At 47.3% G+C, this 20,347-nt stretch overlaps 1 protein-coding gene across 2 annotated transcripts in view; it reads right to left on the bottom strand.

The window, feature by feature from the left end:
* LOC119455830 (pyruvate kinase PKM) overlaps window positions 1-20,306 on the bottom strand; it is a 51,696-nt gene extending 31,390 nt beyond the window's left edge. Inside the window, exon 1 of one of the 2 annotated variants that reach the window (XM_037717310.2) lies at window positions 20,150-20,306. Coding sequence is in view for 1 of the 2 variants with exons in the window: in XM_037717309.2 (XP_037573237.1) it covers window positions 3,493-3,526 (34 nt within the window). In the remaining variant the exon portion in view is untranslated. Of the gene's footprint in view, window positions 1-3,492; window positions 3,610-20,149 lie in introns of those variants that run through there. The other variant, XM_037717309.2, reaches the window with a different exon arrangement.
* Window positions 20,307-20,347: the final 41 nt, after the last annotated feature.

Genomic DNA, 20,347 nt, shown 5'->3' with positions numbered 1-20,347 from the left:
GATCTAAAGCAGAACCATGTAACTGCACTGGCAGTATCTTAACTCTATCCCCACTTTGGAGTTCTGACACAGCAAGCGCCCTTCAAGGTGTGTGTTACGTGAGTGACTGAATTCGTGAGAGTCAGCGCGTTTACGTTACAAATGCGTGCTGCAGCGATAGCACTGGAAAATTATATGGTTGTAGCTTGGTCCATTGGCAAGGAAGGAGCATAGCAGTGCTGTACACGTTCCTCTAAATCAGGAACGAGAGCTCGTTCCTCGTTCCTTCCCAATCTTGGAAAGAGTTCCCGTTACAAGTTATTTAATGCGAAAGGAACGCTTTCCCAGTTAACCTTCTAACATTGGAACGTACTCGTTACATTAACGTTACATTTGATTTTTTTTAATTAAAATACGGTGCCGGATAATCCTGATGCGAAAGAAAGTGAGCAATTTAAAACTCGCATCGAACTACGTATATTATACGAATTTGAACATCTCCGGCAGCGATTTATCTGGATAAAAAAGATCTAAAGAAACGCTTCTAGGCGAATTTTTTTCAGGCAGCACCGGACATACTCCAGACATGTCTAACTGCAACTTTGGTGCTCATCTATTACAAGTGCAACATATGGCACTTTACACTTCGGTCTTCAAATGCGCAGTCAGGATACGCGCTTCAGATCTGCAAATAGAAAGTTACTCACATGCACCGATATCCTCGGATCCTGAGACCCGAACACAAAAATGTGCCATAATCGCTCTACAAGGTGGTTTTTATTGTCTACTGTTATGTCATGAACGTGAAAAACAATGTTTAAAATTTGAATACCACGGATAAATGCCAAAGCTCTGTCTCCATGTACGTGAAAAAAAAATAACTATCTCCATCTCTTCATGTTAGCTGTGGTAAAAACTATTTCATTGTTTAAACGCTGACATATATGAAGATGGAGCTACGTGTAGTACATTGCCATGTTACTGCCACGTCCGGTATTTTCACGCAATCTCGGTGACTTCGAAACACGCCTCGGAGTTACTTTCGGCCGTTTGGGACGACACCGAGGTCAAGACCAATTTATTGTCAAATTTCTCGAAAGCGGATGACGAGAATATGAATAAACCACTCCTTTATACAGTTACACATGCACCGTACTTCACACCCAGAGTGAATATTTTGGGTAATCACTTCCGAGTGAATTTCGAAAAAAAAAAAAAGTTGAAGGCAATGTTCAATGTTGTACAAGGGGTCTCAGGAGGATATAATTAAATTTCTTGCACAAGAAACCGCATCGAAAGGAACAATACATAGGCGTTTAATGAATGCTGATTCAATATCGCAGTATAAGTGGGGGAAAATGTCCAGAATACATACTCGTAATTTAGTAAAGACCCTTGTTTGAACTCGGCAAGAGTTACATCTCGATGTTAGTGTCCGACAGGCCGGCATGAAGGAATGAAACTGCAGGAGGGAGCGTCACGTGACAATGTTGAAGCCTAGTCATTAAAAAAATATAATGGAGAACTCAGGAAAGAAAATGCACCATAGTGACGTGACAGGCAAGCGTTAGTTTTTTGCGACTCACGCGGTCGTCCATGCACACTGCATGATGTGCTGCGTACGTGCGTGCGTCTGTTCAATGCCGTGGAATGTTTACAGAAGCCGTTCCCTCTACCGTTCCATCGTAAACCTAACGGGTTACCGTTACAGTTCCACCGACCCTTAAAGGAACGGTGGCGTTCCTCCGCTCCTCCCAAAAGGAACTAGTTCCAGGAACGCCGTTCCTTACAATACTGGACCATAGTGATAGGCCCCGGGGCAACTTTAATTTATACTAATAAACTACAGAAAGGCAAGCATTTTTTATGCTTTCTTACTTTTACGATTACTACGTACAGTAAACGTACCAAGGCATCATTATTCCGTTTAGTCAAAAGCAGCTAATTGAGTCCTATGGATTGTGGACGACATTGAAAAGTCAAGCGATGGGCCCTTGATGCACGGTCAAAGCACACCGGGCGGTTCATCAGAGACGCCGAATGGTGCACTACATGACGCGTAAAAAACGAACGTGTTCGGCAGTTCGCTTCAATGCCGAACCGATGATGGCTGCCTTCCGCGCTCAAAGCGCAGGGCTTCTCATGCCTTCGAACCAGTCAAAACAGGAAGAGAGGGTAGTGGCGACTCTTCAGGCTTGCCGTTCAGTGTTACCCGAACGGAAGCCTTTCTGCTCAGCATACACGCCTGAGTGCGCTGTTTGGATGGACGGGCGTGTTCCGCCAGTCGTTCAAGTCTACCGGTAACCGAGACCCCAATGCACAGCACATTTTCTTTTCTAACATATATATAGGGGTTCGAACAGATTCCTGCGGTACATGGGCCGACAGGCCGTATCCAATATCGCATGTGACCGCAAAATGGCACTGGCGTCCGAGAACCGCAGAGAGCTTGAAAGTCACTTGACAGTACACGATTGGCAGGGCGCTGCTTGACACCCTTAATGGTAAAATGCCGTACGAAACGCCCTTGGCGCATCCTTATTTTTGACGGCTTTTAAATACGGCGTATAGCATGATGATAACGCCTATAGTGCAGACTTCAAGGCACTCAGGGCTGTATAAAATTCACATTTCGCAGGTTACGCCTTAAAGGGTGTACAAGGGCGTTTTACTTTGACATATATATAGTAACAGTAATGACGTCGTTGCAGAATTATTTCTGCCAATTTTATCGAGGTGTTCAATTAACAATTATATATGTTGCCCACAAGCACAAACAAGCGCGTACAATATAGATTTCGCGAAATTCCGCAGATGACCCCGTAATTACGCAAAATACACATGCGTTTACAGTTTCGATCAGTGCCCTCACCTGTAATGGCGATAAATACCGTTTGGCGAGCTGCTATTTCGCTCATGGTGGATTACTTCCACTGCACGATAAGGAGACAGAGTGAGACCCAAATACACATACGATGCTCACAGTTGAAAGTCAGCGGTGCATGCGTATATCCGTGTGTCTCAGTTTGTCTCGTTATCGTGCGCTGCAAGTTATTCATCTAGGCGAAACTTACAGCCACGAAAATCTGATGTTACGAAACATGTAACATTTGCAATTCCAACCTCGAAAGATGCTTACGCAAAACACCCTTTTCGAGAGGCGTGAGTTATTGACTGTATGCGAAACAGCGCAGAGCTGCTCTAATAGCTATTAAAAAAAAATCGAAACTGACAACCCAGAGTGAGCTTCTGGCAACGCACAATCAATTAGATGCGTGCGAACACTAGAATACTACTGCCAATCCACTTAATTGTAAACGCACCGCTTTCGTGCCACTTCTAACGCCACGTGAAACAAAAGGGATTACGGAAAGCGCTTTTTTTTTTTTTTTTTTACGCATAGATACAACTTACATCCAGAACAGTCAGTTACGTTTACTATCCTGCGCAGTAATGATTAGTACGCATTACGGTGAAGCAAAAGCACGGACACGCAAATAAAGACCTGCATACCTCCACTGCAGAGGCTCCTACGGGTGGCAAGCATGGCTCGAATGTGAGCGTTTCCGTCTATCCCCTTTCTATGACTGCCGAGCACGGTGTGCTGCCGAGGCGGTGTGCTGCCGAGGCGCCAGCGTATACGCTCTGATCCTATCACGTATACGCAACCGAGCGGGCGGGGGGGAGTCCCGCATATCTAGATTGCAGCGTATGTAGTATATATTTGTCGAGCGCTCAGAGCAAGGTCGCAGCGTCCCATGCTATTCTCGGACTAAGGAAATGGCGATAAGAATGCCATACATTCCTGCAAACGAAACGGTCGGCGGCACGTAGCACATCAGCGCGATAAGGAGGCGTTACAACATAAATTCCGTTCGATTCACTCTCTTTTTATGACGGAGACCGAAAAGCACAATTTGGAAGAGCGCAAATTCTGATAACATATCGCAGACTGAATGGTTGATCGCATTTAGTTAACATCGCAAACCAAAGCTTGAGTGACAATGTATAGCGGAGAGAGAACAGGAAGCATGCAAGGTTCATCAAAAGCAGGCATTCATCGGAACCGCTGCGGCCAGGAATTGAACCCGCGAACCTCTTTCGCAGCAACAGGACGCCGCAGCTAACATCGCATTCCATTGAAAATTCTAATTTTTCACACCAAAATACGGCTATTTATTGCACGATCTGTATAGTGAGCGTGTTTACGAACATTCGCGATTGGCCTCGGATGCCGCGCCCAGACAGGCAGCAACTGGGCGCTTTCAGCCCGAGCTCGCTCGAGAATCCGTGCAAGAGCGCCTATCATCGGCAATTTCCGCTATAGCGCGCGACAATTGCCCCGCCACGGGTGCTCGACCGCGACTCTTCAGCCCTGAGGTGCCCACGCAGGGGACCGCGCACTCGCAAACTGCATCAGCGAGTGGATTATTCAACATCTCGATCTGCTGCAAGAAGCTTTTTACCTCGCGGTATTATACTGTAGCAGTGTGAGGCGCCCATCGCCGTACTGCATGCTAACTGTATCTATACAAATTGTTTGGCAGCTAGCAGCACACTCACGAGAAATGCGAGACAAACACTTGTAACGGAAGGTTTGGCGCGAAATAAAAATCACGAAAGGAGGGTACGAAGAACAAGCGATAACTCATACTGTTTACTCAACCGCATAAGCCGCTAAATATGCAGGGCACACACGAAACAAAGAGCACAAGCGCGATACGCTGCTATCAACGAATGTGTCTATACAGATGCGCGTCAAGCAAATATTTCTACTGATAGACTATACCCACACAATCACCCCCACCTTTGACATTCAAATGCTTCGAACAACACCGATAATCTTTATCATACCCTGTACCACGCATGTGCTATTTTTTCCATGTGTACCCAACACATATTTAGCGGCGCGTGCCAGTGAATAACGCTTGTTCTTCGTACCCTCCCTTTTGATTGTGTTTATTTGGCGCTATACTTTACGTTACAAGCGTGTAACAGCTAGGCCATGAAAATACGCTTTCTTGTTAAGCAACAATTTCCCGGGACGTGTATACTTACGAACATGGTGTGTGGATACGCGCTAAGTAACCTTCCCGCTAAACATTTTGCCTCGCGCCACAATTTTTATGTCCGTCAATCTAAAAAATAAAGCTGCAATGATTATAGTGAATGAGAATCTGGGTGTTTTCTGCATCGTTACCCACGGGGCTACTCGTAACTACACAACGTACCCGTAACTCGCATGTAGCCAGCCTTCCAAGCGGGATTCGCGGCGGGATTGGGGGGCGTGCCTGTCATGTATACTCAAGTCGTGTATGACGCGGTGCGGCCGATAGCGTGAGCTGCTTCTTAAGCGCCGAGTAGGCATGCATTAACTAACGCGCACACAAGTCCACGTCGCAATAATTGCCGCGCGACAAGGACAAAACAGCCTAACAGCAGAGGCACATACGTAGGCTTCCTACTTGGCCTTCTTAGTCGAAAAGCTATGGAAAACGTCCACCAGATCAAAAAAGAAAAAAAAAAAAAAAACTTGTTAGAAGCTATAAAGTAACGCTATTTGGAAACGTTCCCAAACACCGCGCAGCTTTGCTACGAAGGCGCGTGCAGCATCGAGAAGCTCCTGCTGAGAGCTGCACGTTAAAACGACAAGAGAAACACTAAACAAGTTTAGGCGGATAAAGTATTCTTTTAAAACTTTTTCCGTTAATTAGGTTGATTATAGTAACAGCTGTCAATATTTGCTAAGCTCATTTTTTGTCTCCTTTAGCGTACAATGTAATACATTTTTACCGATTAGAATTTAGGTACGAGCAGATGCAGTCAAAAAGCCATGACGTCACGGCCAGCTGGTGCGGGAACATCAAGACGGCGTCGCCACTCGTCTCTCTCCTTTTTGTGTCGTTTTTTAAGCCTCCTCTCAAACGAAAAATAGTCTTAATGGTATTCTATAAAGGTAATTTACAGATACACATACTTTTTCTTTTTAGTTTCTTTCTCTCTTAAAGGGACACTAAAGGCAAATACTAAGTCAAGCTTAAGTGATGGATTAGTGCTCGAGTATCTCTAAGGCGTCAATATTATCGCGAACAGAGCCTTAGGGATCGAGAAATTGAGTTAAATGCAGGACACGATTAGGGACTCCCCCGGGACATTCAGGTACTTGGCCGATGACGAAGGCACTCCTCATTTAAATTATGTCGCTAATACTCAACCACTCGTTATAAAAACACCATTGTGTTGTACTATGTAAGACGAAAAAAAAAATGCTACTTCACCAGTTCTATTTCATTTTTAGAAAAAAAGAACTCATTCACATTACACCGTTGACAACGACGCGAGCGGTTGAAATGTTTTCGCTGACTCGGCACCGCCCGCGCTTTCGCGTTTCAGTAGTTCCGTTATCGCGTATTGCTGCGCTGGTTTTGCTGGCTCGCGAACCTCGCACAAACTGCAAGTAGCAGAGAATTCCACTTCCATGTGATCATAGAATAAAGAAGCGATGTCGCGGGATGCCAGAACGGTCCACGCCGCTTGACCAAAAGCAGCTGCAGCGGCGCAACGTACTACCACCGACTGTACTCGCCGACGGCTGCAAAGGGCGGTGAGGGCGTATGCAACGTCACCGTTCACTGGTTTGCGTGGCGAGATATTTGCATTGCCATAAAGGTATTCGGACACTTCAGATGCAATTTCCTCGTAAACTAAGTATTTTCTTTGTACGAAACAAGCGTTACGAGGTTTCTGGAAGGGTATTTAAACAGTCCACGTCGACTTAGTATTTGCCTCTAGTGTCGCTTTAAAATTTAGCGTAAGGCGAACATCGATTTCTCTACTCAAATATATGTAATACGCAGAAATGCTAGCTTTATACAACCGTTGGATCGATTTGAATGAAGTTTGTTGCATTAGTGAGAGAAATATAAATTTTAGCAACTTTACGGAAGCAGAATTCTTATTTACATACATTTCTGCAAGAACTGCAGGAAATCCTCGAGTTAGAAAAAGATTCCGGCAGAAGCGATTAGATAAATTAATTCACAGCTTACGTGAAATCCGTTACAATGTTTACGAGGGTATTGCAAAAGTACTACCAAGGTTCTTGAATACTCAACTCAAATTAGTATACTTGAAAGCGGTGTATGATACATCATTTTTGTCAGCTTTAGCCGTCTTAATAGGCGCGGTCTACACAATTGTCATATAAAGTGATTCGTTTTTTTTTTTTTTTTTCAATTTTCAGCTATTGTAAAACGATATCACAGCCTAAATGAAAAATCGGCGGTGCAGTGGACGTCGATGAAAACGATTTTTTCATTCCCACGTGTTCAGATATAGGAACCCCCGAGCTAAAGCTTCCCCTTTCATTACAGCTAGGATAATGCAGGCGCGCATCGAATAATTCTATCAATGGTTGTCCGTAAAAAAAACGAACATGCGCAATACATGCAGTGCGGTCGAACGTCTGGCTAAAATCCGTCCTCGATGCCATGAAACGGTGCGAGCAGTCACCCCTGTCTCCACGCGTGCATATCGGAAGTGCATGGGTCGATGCATATCGAGGCGCATGGTGACAGGCCGATTTTAAACAAGTTCGACATAGGTCCTGCTGGGCCTCTATAATGTGACAACTATATTCCGATGCTATTCCTTTTCGAGCTTCGTCAGTGATCCGAGCAGCGCTCCGCCCACGTTATCACCAGTATCGGCCAGCTGTGAACGGTGGCTGATATCAAGGAATAGAATCGAGTGGAAGAAATCCTTACGTTAATTGACCTTTCAGTGTTGCTGCTGGAGGATACGTTCCTCCGAATTGGCTACTTTTCGGGAGCGTTTGACGCTTGAAACCTGAGGTTGCCTCCCTGGCTTCTTTTGATTTATATTTCGACTAACATTGAACAGCCAATTTTTTTTATGCCCGCACAAATGGATGAATGGTCCCCTACGTAATAGTGGCTAGAATATGCATTTCTAGACACATTTAGACACGTTTCTACTCTGGCGGCGGCTGCGTATGGCGCCCTATCTTGAAAGCGATCTGCGATGGGTACAAAGTCTAGGTGCACCCAGGGCTGTTAGCTTCGTGTGCGCCGTGTCTGCGCCGCTTAGTCTGCGTTAAAGCGAAGGCAGCACGAAGGTCAGTTCGCTCGCTGCTGCTGCCGCCGCTCTTCCTCACGCCAGCGTTTTGACAGCGAGTGTCCGCGGTCATCGAGTGAGATGTGTGCATGTTTGCCTGTGCGAGCGTGACACCATGCTTGTTAATTTAGTAAGCGAATGTTTACAAGTTTACACGGCCGATAAGATTACTATCCTTACTTCGTATAACTGTCTAATATGATTTGCTATCGCAATCGATGCTCCACCTTCCCGGCGAAACCGACTTTTTTTTCCCGTTCGTTTAATCAACCACTATTTTACTACCTAATGTTAGTAAGAACAAGCATGCAGCGTATATACTTAGACAAATCCCCACCCTCTCCTTACTTAGCAGCTACTACAAGACGTTTATTCGGTCGGCGTCTTTTGTAGAGTTCCAGACTAATTTTTGATCGCTTTGGGTGTTTTCATGGTCACCAATAACTCAGCATGCTGGCCTTTCTGTGCAATTCTGACCCCCCCCCCCCTCCCCTCCATCGAAACATTTGGAAACAGAACCTTCGCACTCGTGCCAGCAGCCGAGCCACGACGCGGCGGGTCACGTGACTTCGCGTATATCGTGCCACGGCCGGTCTGGAGCGCGCGTCTTGCGTTTCTCTCGCGTCATTTATGCGTTGGCGCGTCCCCCTCGCGACTGCCGCGTCGAGGAAGCCCGATCACGTGTAGGAATCTCACCAAACGAATATGAGTCGACAACGCTGTGTTCGCACCACGGTGGTTTGGATGCACCGAGAGAAAGAGGTGCTGTGACGCGAAATGTTGACAGACCAACCCCTCCCCTCTGTCTCGTTCTGCAGCGTCAGTCGTGAACAGAGATGTAGGCGTAGAAGAGTCTGTTGCTGGGCCTGTTGGCACATGTAGAAACGATGGAACCCAGCCTTCAGGACGCAAACACCAGGAGAGCGTGTGTCCGTCTACTTCTCTCCTGATGTTGGCGTCCTGAAGGCTGGGTTCCATCGTTTCTACAAGATGTAGGCGGTTGAAAAAAACATTCAAATTTTCGGGAAAAAAACTTTTCGTTTTTTTTTTTTTTCAACCAGGATAAAATTGCAAAAAAAAGTGTAACGTGGCAGAATACAGAACCTGCAAGAGAATTTGGTCAAAAGAAGGAGTTTGGGAGTCTGCGAAGCACCGGGATCCATTCACGTGGTGGCAGGGACTTTGCTTTAACCAACCCTTAAGACCACTTGTCTGTCGCGTACTACAGATTCCCCCTTCTGCGGCACGTGAAAGAAACTGATCCGAGTTTGGAAATAACGTGCAAAAATTAGTGTACGTGCACTCGGACCTCAATGTCCGGAAGGCTTGGTCCGCTGCAGAACGAAGCGTTGACGCGTCAAGTGGGAATGAATCGGACACAGATTGATACAAATGTCGCACTTAACGTGTTGATGTGAAATCGTGTCTACATTTTGAACCCGGAAGCTCTGCTGGGCCTTTTCTTATGCAATAATGTAACAATTATATTATTCTTAGTGTTAAAGAAATAAATGCATCGGGTTTTTCATAGCTCAGTGCGCAATCGTCTTGTTTTTCAATTTCTCGCATTTTTCTGAAAAAAAAAACAATAGAAACTAGTTTTTATTCACGCCCCTCAAAATTTCATGAAATTTTACATCTCTAGTCGTGAATAGCAGATCTCTGTCCCGTTCGTTGCTCCTCAGGGTATGCATGTGTAATGTTTTAAGAATCTGCACAAGCAGGTGAATTGAGGCGCTGGAACTTTCCAGATGCCGAATCCGTGCAGCTAGATATATCGCCGAGCCCCTTTGTCGAAGTCCCCCTTGACGAGACCTCTTGTAAAAATGTAACGTCCAGCCTGAGGCTTCCCTTGTTCGTCCACTGTTAATCACTTCGTGACCCATGAAATTCTGTCCGTAGTTGATAAACCTCGTAAGAGCGAGCGGGCAGTGTTTTTAATGTGTGTCTTCTACAGGAGTCATAAATTTGGCTTTTGTTAATTTTTTAATAGTGCACGCATTCAAGGAATAAAAAACGAACACATTACATGCGAAATTGAATTCATGGCACGTTGACGAGCTCAACGTTTTTCTCGTTGCTAAAGGAAGGTCACTGCCCTGTTTGCGTGGTCCGAAAGAAGAAAACGATTCTGTCTTCTGCAGCACTGAACAGCGCGCACGAACTGTTTGGTTTTACGCAACCTTTAGCGGGGCCAGGCGCGGATCCAGGGGGGATGTCCGGATGTCCTGACCCCCCCCCCCCCCCCTCAGATTTCTGTATCACCCCCTCGCTGATAGGGGGATAGCCCTGTCACAAAAAATATGGCCACCAGCATTCTTCAAAATTATTTTTCGTGAGTACCAGTGGTATCAGCCATTTAGAAGTAAAGGTAGCTCGCTCACAAGCTTAGTTGTACTCCGTAGGGGTGTGGTGTCGCGAAGTTACCGTAGTTAATTTTTCTCATGAACACCTTGGACTTCCTGGCGCCGGCCGTGCCTTACTCGTCCTGTCGGTGGCGTCGAATGAACGAGGGGACGTCCCTTTTGCCAAGCACACCGATGTCCGCGCGAGCGCCTTCGCGCCTGATCAACTTATTTCCGCATTGGGGTGTCATCGGTTGCCTCATTTGCTGTCATCATTTCCGCGACCAACCTGCTTAATGAAAGAGACCTCGCTGAAGTGTTCATATATAAATAATAACAACTAACAGCTAAACTAAGAACTACGCATAGGGAACTTTTTTTTAAAACTGTAGCACTCATTGTGATCACAGTTACACGTTGACAACATCCAATAGAAGCATATAGTACCGCTCGTACGCTACAAGTTTTTCATTGTAACTTCGCAATTTTATTGCCATACATTAGGCATAGTAGGGTCAAATCCGCCGGATCCGTTTATCTGAGTGGGCGTTCTCGCGGAGCGGGGCGATGCCTCGAGCAGCGGCTGCGAAGTGGGGGAGCGGGACGTCAGCGGCCAACGCCAGCGCGCGTGTTTAGGATGGCATCGCGTGGTTAGAGAAACAGGAGCAGATGCGCGCCTTGTGTAAAAGGATGACATCGCGTGGGAAACAAAACATGAAGACGCTGGCTCACGCTCTCGGCTACTACGCCACATCGTTCTTCTTGTAGGTGGCGTCGTGAGTCTTCATGCTCGGTTGATTTCCTTCAATGATTTCCTTTAGGGAAATCATTGATCATTACAGACTAGCCAGGGCTAGATATCCGGCAGCACATTGCTCATTAAACAAGTGGCAATCAGTGGCTTGGCTAATACAAACCAATACTTTCCCCAACCCCATTGCCTTCAGTCACTATCACCCAGACGTATACACAGACATATGTAAACATTGTAACAACCGAGCAGATCTTCAACACATAATCTGGGCATGCCCAAAGAAACAATATAACAATAACTGTTCGAAACCACAACAACCCAGTTTAATAATAAGAAATGAGGAGCAATGGGAGATCGTGCTGCTCAGTTCGGACCCGGATGTTCAAGCAAGAGTAGTCCAAATGGCTGAAGACGCCGCCGCGGCTCAGGGGCTGCCTGCCGCCGTCTAAAGGGGGGACGGGGGAGGCTTCTAGTCATTACCCCCTCATCTAACCACATTTTGGGCAAAATAAAGTTATTTCTCTCTCTCTCTCTCTCTCTCATACGCGGTGATTCGCATATCGTAAACAACCAGCGTAGTGGTTGCCGCGTTGGAGCGGAGCGTTACGCCCGTATTCAAGAACGTTCTTCAAGTCAACACAACACTTCGACTCAAGAGAGAAGATAGCACCGCCATCCCTCCACAGAAGTGGTTACTGAGCTTCATGATCATTCACGGGAATTCTTCACAATTGTCACGTCTTTATCACTCGAGAGGCGGCGCTGTGCTCAAGAAGGTGGAGTGGAGGAAGAGCTTGGAGTCGAGGGCTGTTTGAGAATAGGGAAGTTAGTCCTCCAAAGCAAACGAAGGTGTCTCAGCCGATCACAAAGAATCTTCTTAAGGAAATCAAGGTGTCCCAACAGAACTCCAAAGACGGACCCGTGCTTACGCATTTATAACGAACCTGCGACAGATCATCCCAAATTTTATTTTAAGAAACAATACAGCTAGGCTAGATATACCAGGTGTTCAAAATTAAGCTTTATGGGTTTCTTAAAATTATGCACCGGGAGGCACGTGAAGACCACCTGCGCAAATAAGTTGTGTGGCCAGGGGGACACAAAGTCAGATAATTATTGCTGTCAGCAGCCGAATTAACTAAAATTGAATAATTAACTTTTTATTGACTGCAGTAAGTGTGTATGTTTGTATTCAAAAGTTAGAGGCAGTCGTGTTTCTACACAGTTTCACTTGGAAGAATTCTTCTAGCATGTCTATGCTTCGAGGGTATCCAACTCCAAATTTTAATTGTCGTTCGCATGATTACGCATGCAAGAGAGTGAGGATCGGCCCAAAGCTCCTCCCTGATGTGACGCGGCTATTGAGTGCGGCGTTTAGTCTGACAACGCGGCGGAGGCATTGGCAAAGATAATAACTGCCCCCCTTCCCCTCACGGCTGGCGAAATAAAAAAAAAAATCGAAGAACCCGTAACCGCTGTCGTAACACGCGACCGCGCAGCCTGTAAAGATGGCGGCAGCTGCCATGCCGAGATAATGGCGCGAGCGGAGAAGCCGGAGGGCAGTGCGCGTGCGTAATGGTGACTAGACGAACGGGCATGGTCCTTGTTTGGGCTACGCAAATAAAGTGACGGCTTATTTCCAAGTATTGTAAGTTTTATTGAAATAAAAAGCAACAACTGCACCATCAACAGCAGAAACCTTTTTAGCTATGCTAACGAATATTTCATACTGCCGCTTTAACTTTGGTGTTGTCATGCACAAATCTCATGACAATACTTCACCCATCAAGATGTCAATGCCCTAAAAATGTTCAAAATACCTCCCTTCCCCAGCAACGCAAAGGATAAACCGCTCTCGCGTCGAGTCGATAGCTCTGCGCAGTACAATTGAAATTTGGAGTCGGATATCTCGGAGCACGAACCCGCTAGAATAATTCTTCCGACTGATACTGTGTATAAACACGACTTCCTCTAAGTTTTCAATACAAACATACCCACTTACTGCAGTCGACAAAAAATAATTATTCAATTTTAGTTAATTAGGCTGCTCACAGCGATAATTATCGTCTCACTTTGTGCCCCCCTGGCCACATAACGTATTTGCACAGGTGGTCTTCGCGTGCCTCCCAGTGCCTAATTTTAACAAAACCATAAAGCTTAGTTTTGAACAACCTGTATTATCAGGCACAGCCGCCAAGCACATGGCTGTATTGGGTAACGTCCTTTTCCTATAAGCTCGGAGAAACCGATACCAGGCTTCGCTATAGGGCTTCTTCCTCTTTCTGGGGTTTTACGTGCAAAACCAGTTCTGATTATGAGGCACGCCGTAGTGGAAGACTCCGGATTAATTTTGACCACCTGGGGTTCTTTAACGTACACTACAACGGAAGCACACGGGCGTTTTTGCATTTCGCCTCTATCGAAATGCGGCCGCCGCGGCCGGGATTCGATCGCGCGATCTCGTGCTCAGCAGCGCGACGCCTGAGCTGACTGAGCCACCACGGCGGGCTACAGGTGTTGCTCTAGCCGTATAAAACGCGGGTTTATCGTGAGCAGAAACGGTGAATTTCGGTAAATGATAAAGGCTACTATCATCATCATCATCATCGTCATCATTGACAGAAGCTGACCCCCCCCTCAGAAAAAACCTGGATCCGCCCCTGAGCGGGGCAAGGATTGTACAAAAACATGCGCGCAGAAGGTCTTCACGCTTTCACTTGAGCGTGGCAGCATAATTTGTACCATCTGTCATCTTAAACATGCGGCGAGTTCTAACCCTCAAAATTGCGGTCTTACCATCTCATTATCGTACTGAGACGCGACCGCCAGGCTGTATCGAACCTATACGACCTCGTGCACGGCAGAAGAGCGCTTAGTATATATCATGTAGTTACGCACCACCCAGCCGCGAAACGTTACACGAAAAACGTGACAGATGTCAATGCACTGCTCACGGCAACTATACAATTATAAATGCGGTAACGTTCTCCTTGCAACTGAGCATAACTGCCTTGTGCTCTTTAACTGAAGGCCAGCTTATCTAGGGCGCGCCCATATGAGGGTGTATTGTATATAGCCTTACAAAAAGTCCTTATGACATTCAAAGGAATTCCTGTGGAGGTTCTATATTAGTTTATTTTTAAAAGCTATGCAATTTCAATAAACATTTGCAAGGGTAGTAAGCCGAAACAGCGGGTGTTGTGCCTATATATAGCGTAAGCGTTTGAACAGTGGTATAGTTTTGTGCTGCTATTATCGGTAAAAATCGCAAAGAACGTGGGCAGCTTGCACTAGTTGGTGCAAGGCTGGAGTAAACAGTGGAGCTGGTGATCGACCTAGCTTCTTCCAGGTTTTACTAGGCTTGGCTAAGTTTTGCTAGAAAATGCCAAGTGCTGCTATAGGCACGGTATTCCGAATTGGCTCACCGCCGACGCGCAGATTCTCGCTTAGCAGCGCGACGCGCTTCAAGATGAGCGGCGGCTTCTTCGGGTGTCCGGATCTTTGGTCGTCCTATGTCAAGGATACATGTACTCGCCACAGAGTCAACGAAAGTTCTGCCGCCATCGCGGCAGCTCCGAGCTTTATCTCCCCGGTGACGTCACGGCCAAGCTGCGCCTCCACACTTGCCGGGGGCGTGGCTGGTCGAAACCAAGGAGGTTGAAAAAATTACTCCATCTCCCGCTAAAGGGAACCATGTGTGGATGCGAAGCAGCGGGGAGATGGTTAGCATGAGCGGGAGATGGTCTCGCGGCAGCGGCTCGAGCGCTCATCGCGGCGCTGCACAGGAGTGAGAATGAGGCGCGCGCGCTCCGTCATTTTTATACCGCAGAACTACCGTGGCGCCCCCAGCGGAGTATGCAGCTGTCGCACCACCTGTCGTGCGCGCCGCTCCGGATTCCTAGAAGAGAGAAAGGGGGAGCGTAGGAGAGGAGAGGGGACGCGCATGCGCTGGGGGGTGTGGGTCGCGGGCGCCGCTCCGTAGATGATTCCTAGAGGAGAGAAAGAGAGAGCGTAGGAGAGGAGAGGGCGAGGGGCGCTGTGGGGGTGTGGGACGCGGGCGCCGCTCCGTGGAGGATTCCTAGAGGAGAGAAAGGGAGAGCGTAGGAGAGGAGAGAGGGAGGGGACGCGCATGCGCTGTGGCGGTGTGGGACGCAGGAGGGATGGACAAAGCCCCCGATATAAGCTGCTTCGCATCTAAAAAAGATCACCGCATATCCACGAAGTGTATGATGATGAGTGGGCGAAGCACCGGGGGATCATTCGGGTAAACCACAGCTACGGACGAGAGAGAGAGCGCGCGTCGGGAACGAACGCCCTTGTGCAATGCAGCGCCCCTAGCTACGGACGAGAAAGAGAGCGCGTATCGGGAATGAACGCCCTTGTGCACCGCAGTGCCCCTAGCTACGGACGAGAGAGAAAAACGCCGGAAGCGTTCTCCGGAAGCTGGCTTCCGGAAGCCGGAGCTTGGCCTACATATGTATATATGCGTATACATGCATATAAATGCATACATAGCGGTCTCCATGCCAACCAGAGCTACGGACTACGAAGGACAAGGCTCGGCCCTAAGGTGCTTCACCCCTAAAATACTTGTGGAGTGGCGGCGCCCGTTATTGTTTACCGGCAGGGGTGAAGCCAGCGCTTGCCCTGACTTCATCTCTAAAAGAGTGCCGCGTACGCTGCAGTCCGCGCACACCTTAAGTGTTTTTGTTGCGCGAATGTAAACACTAGGCTAATAGTAAAATAGAGTGTCATTGTTTCGTGCTAAAATATTATATTTGGCTTAGTGTTGATATCAAGAACTCTAAAAAATGTACCGCGGCATTCAGGTTTCCCCCTAAAACCTGTGAAACAAAGTTGTACATTCAATATGATCTTTACAGCGAAATCAGCCATCTTAAACATGAAGGAGGCGAAACAAGGCGTTTCCTATATTGCACGAATCCCTCTGTGCCTTGAGTACAGTGGCTAGCCACTGTACCTTGAGTAAGATGGCGGCGGCCTGGCTTCACTTTCGAAGCAGCATTGCCACTCCTAAGCCTGCCGAGTCGACGCCAGAGGCGCCTGCTGCAGTCACGGACACCGCGCGCGTTCGGCGCGAACGCGGGGACACGGAGAAACGCGGGCGGCGTCGGCAGCAGCTCTGCACGTTGCCTCGCTGGTGCTGCTACAATTTCTTTATCTCTATCTCATTTTCTCTTTCCCTCTCCCGAGCATTGCACGCCGCGCGCATGCTCTCCTTCCCCGTCCTTAACGTCCCATGTCAAGGCAACGTATGCACAGCACGGAGAGGAGGCGAGGCACACGCCGCTCCGCGAGGTGGTTGCTAGGCAACCCAGATGACTTATCGCTCAGCGATGCTTTGCGGCTCGCGGCACAACTTATGACCGGCTTAAACAGCTCCGCTGTTAAAAACTGTTTATATACTGTGACTGACGGTCAGCACATATCGCAATAGCAGGTCCTAAGCATCGCAGGCACGTACAGCGAAATATCGCTTCCTAAAAGAATTTGACCGGTTCCTAAAACAGCGCCACAAAATATCGCTACAAACGCGCTACCTGCCAAACCGAGCCATCGACTGCAAGAGTTCCACCCTTCTCGGTGGTAACAATTATTCGGCAGCTCTGCCGAAAACACAGTTCCCGAGAGACACCGACATTTCGAAAGTAATTCGCCCTCACCGTGACCTCGCGAAAATCGGCGAGCTTAGTTGGCTATAGCGCATTTATATACATTTTTTTCTTTTAGTTGGACATCAGTGTAATTTCGGCTAAATTCTAAGGCTGTCACCGATTACAACTATTACGCTAACGCGGTGCTTTTAATCGTGCCATCATGCAGGATTCAGTTTCGCAGCCACCGTACAAATGACTCACGTTTTATCTGTCGGCACTTGTAACAGGCCAGTCTATTAGCATGTTTAGTTAAACCGGCTAGAGTGTCATATATAGCTACAAGCGGCGACGTCAAGCGCACGGAACTATTTCACAGTACATGAGCACGCGGGCGTTACTCGTCCGTATCGAAACACGTTCGGCTATCTGCAGAACGCGCGATAGCTGACGCAATATTCTTGTGACTTTTCTCCAACTTGAGTATGCACAGCTTATCTTCCCAGATATGGCACCCGAAACGCGGCGCAGTAGATAACTGTGTCACTCTTTCGCCTAAACTGTGGCAATGTGCCAAGTGGCACGTGCGACGCAAGAGTACCTATTCCGCATGCGCAAGAAGCTGATATATCAACGGCCATTATCGACCACGTTGAGCAGTTCGCGACGACGCTAACGACGCTTCGAGCTCTTAGCAGAAGCGGGCTAACGCGTTACCTTTACAGCTTCCATCACTTCGCACAGTGTATTTTACATGCGCCTGAAAACCCAGCGCATAACACGTTTTGTTACGAATCTTGGCAGTAAAATTTACTTCTCGCTATTTGTTCGGCTACCAATTTTTAAGAGTCGTCGCATTTCTTTTTCCCCTATCAAACAAGCAATTAAGTGTCCCTTGGTCGTATTATATGCGGTATTTCGTTAAAGAAAAACAATACAATTTGGAGTAGCCCCGACACACAGAACTATATCGCGCAAGCTCAAACGTTGTTCAGTACCAAAAAAAAAAAAAAAAAACTGCATGCGGTTTTGGACGAACTTACAGCAAGAAGCGACTAATTACAGTAGCCACTCAGCACCTCTCAGCGTCCCGTAAACCACGAAAAGAAAACGAGAAGTCAAATTTACGGAGGTGTAAAAATCCAGTAAATGACACCTTGGGGAGTGCAGCAGTGTATAAAAAGGCACCGATAACATAGCGTAGTTCGCTGCTAGAAATTCGCGCCCATTCCGGTGTAAAAACTGCGAGGGCAACGTGCCGTGAACTCACTCAACCGGCGTCCTAGGCGAAAAGCCTGAAGCTATCGCTGTGTTTGTTTGTTATATAAAGTGAACCTGCCAGACGACAGTGGGGGGAAGCGCCAAAACAAACGCTCTCGGCCGAGACGCCCCCGCTGGCGAGCTCCGAATTTCGGAACACAAAAAGCAGCCAAGGCCACCGTCGCCAAGTCCCTCGGCTTCCTGCACCTTTATGTTTTCCTGCTGGCACCTCGCCCTGGCAGAGAAGCGCTACGCAAGGGGCAGCGAACCTCTGGATCAAAACGAACAAAGGCTGGTGCAAGGAACTGGCTGACAGGGAGGCTACCGCTGAAGAACCACGGTACGGGCGTTGCCCAAAATACTATCGCTAGGAGCGAATTCAATCAAAGGGACCTTGGAAGCTTACACTAGCGCTGCAAATGACATTGGAGCGCTTTAGCCCGAAACAGCGGCTTGTATTTTAATAAAAAAAGTTCAAGAAAAAAATTACCCCCGTGTAGCGAGATCAGACAACCCCCCCCCCCCCCCCCCCCTCTTTCAACTAATGCCACACGTTAGTCTGTTTCTATGCAAACTTCACACGCAGAATGATAATGCAGAGGCATGCCATTAAAAATGGAGCATATCAAAAGAGATAAGTAGCAAACCTTCATTAGTACAGATATATAGTTAAGCTTCAACTACTCAAATACATGCCGTAAGAAAAAAAGAAAAAAACTGTACTGTAACGCCGACGAAGAATTCGAAGTCCCCGTCTCGCTAATGGCTGATTTCGAAATAGCAATGCCGGCGAGAAAAACAGGAACCTGTCGCAAGATATATACCCTGTAAATAGGTTGCAAAGTAATTCGGGCGCGCAACAAACGGTAGAACAGGCAGGGGGGCGTGGCGTCTGGCAAGGATGATGCCTACATGTCGCTCTCCCTCAATCTCGTTACTAACCTTTTATGTCTAACGTCAAGTAGTACCTTACAGATCTCGGCAGTGCTAGGAAATATGAAAATTTACATTGCTTTTATAAAGTGGTTTCATCTTGAGCTGCAATGCTAGCTGGTAAACGGAGCTACAGTGCAAGAGACATTAAAGTGCACAAAGTGGGGACTGCTGTTGCACACATAAGGAAGAAATGTGCGCGATTCATTACAAAAGCCGACAATTGTTGATCTCGAATGCGGATGTCTTGAAACGACAACACCCTTATCAGAGTAAAATTACAATTGCAGACAGATAAGAATGATATGGGCACAAAATGTAACGATCCGAGAAATTGGGTCAGCAGCACACATATATATACGGGATGACATCTACGACACACCATAACGTCCTCCCCCAGTACGATCATAAGCGCCGAAATGTGACCGTCGCCAAGATTCACTTATGTTACATAATGCAAATTTGGCATAACACTCTCAGGCGCCGGGACAAAAATTCTGCAATAATGCGCCCGCATCCGTCCATTCATTGTTTTATGATGCGGCAATGTTTCATCACGGGAATAACGGATAAATTTGTTTCGTTTAACTGCAATATTTGGGTCACACTCCGTTATAAGCGTCCCAAGAAAACGACCTATATAAATAAAGTGTCGCCAGGGAGCTGCAGCGTCGTTATGAAAGATCGCGGAGCTGGGAGCGTGTCCATTGACACTTTCGAAAACACGATCGATCTCAATTACGTGACCGGTCCGCAGCAAGTTTAGCAAAAACATAACTCTGTCGCGATGTTTAGAACAAAGCGGGTACCCTCGGATGTACCGGTATGGAATTCCCGATGGTAATGCCAGATCTTGAATGGCGACCTTGTCAAACACTTGAAGGAGACGAGGCGGTGCTGGTAGTCGGGCCTCGAAACAAGAGCGGTAAAGAGATTAATATATTTCAGCATTTAAGACATCGTAGGTGTGAAAGCTTAATTCGATCAGAACTACCCCTCTTTCGAATGACAGTGTTTTCTCTTTTTCTTTTCTTTAGCGCGCGAAAGAAAGCGAGCAGTCTCCTCTGCCGGCGCTCACGGCTTCTTCAGGCCTCTTCAAATGAAAGAAAAGTCAAAGCAACACTCACATCAGGGAAGTGTTATCGGACGATGGTCAAATGCCGCTTATCGGGCCTTGTCTCCTCAAACGTAGAAGCCGGCGCGGCAGTCTATGGGAGGTGACCTTGCCGCAAGCAGATGCTTCCGCAACGAAAAGCAGCAGCCGCCGACAAAAGGGTAGCAGCAGCAGCGACGATAGCGGCGATTGTGGGCTTTACCGTACTTTA

This window comes from Dermacentor silvarum, chromosome 6, assembly GCF_013339745.2.
Source record: "Dermacentor silvarum isolate Dsil-2018 chromosome 6, BIME_Dsil_1.4, whole genome shotgun sequence".
Classification (NCBI taxonomy): Eukaryota; Metazoa; Arthropoda; class Arachnida; order Ixodida; family Ixodidae; genus Dermacentor; species Dermacentor silvarum.
The sequence above is the reverse complement of the archived record's forward strand: the minus strand, read 5'-3'. Positions and strand labels throughout refer to the sequence as shown.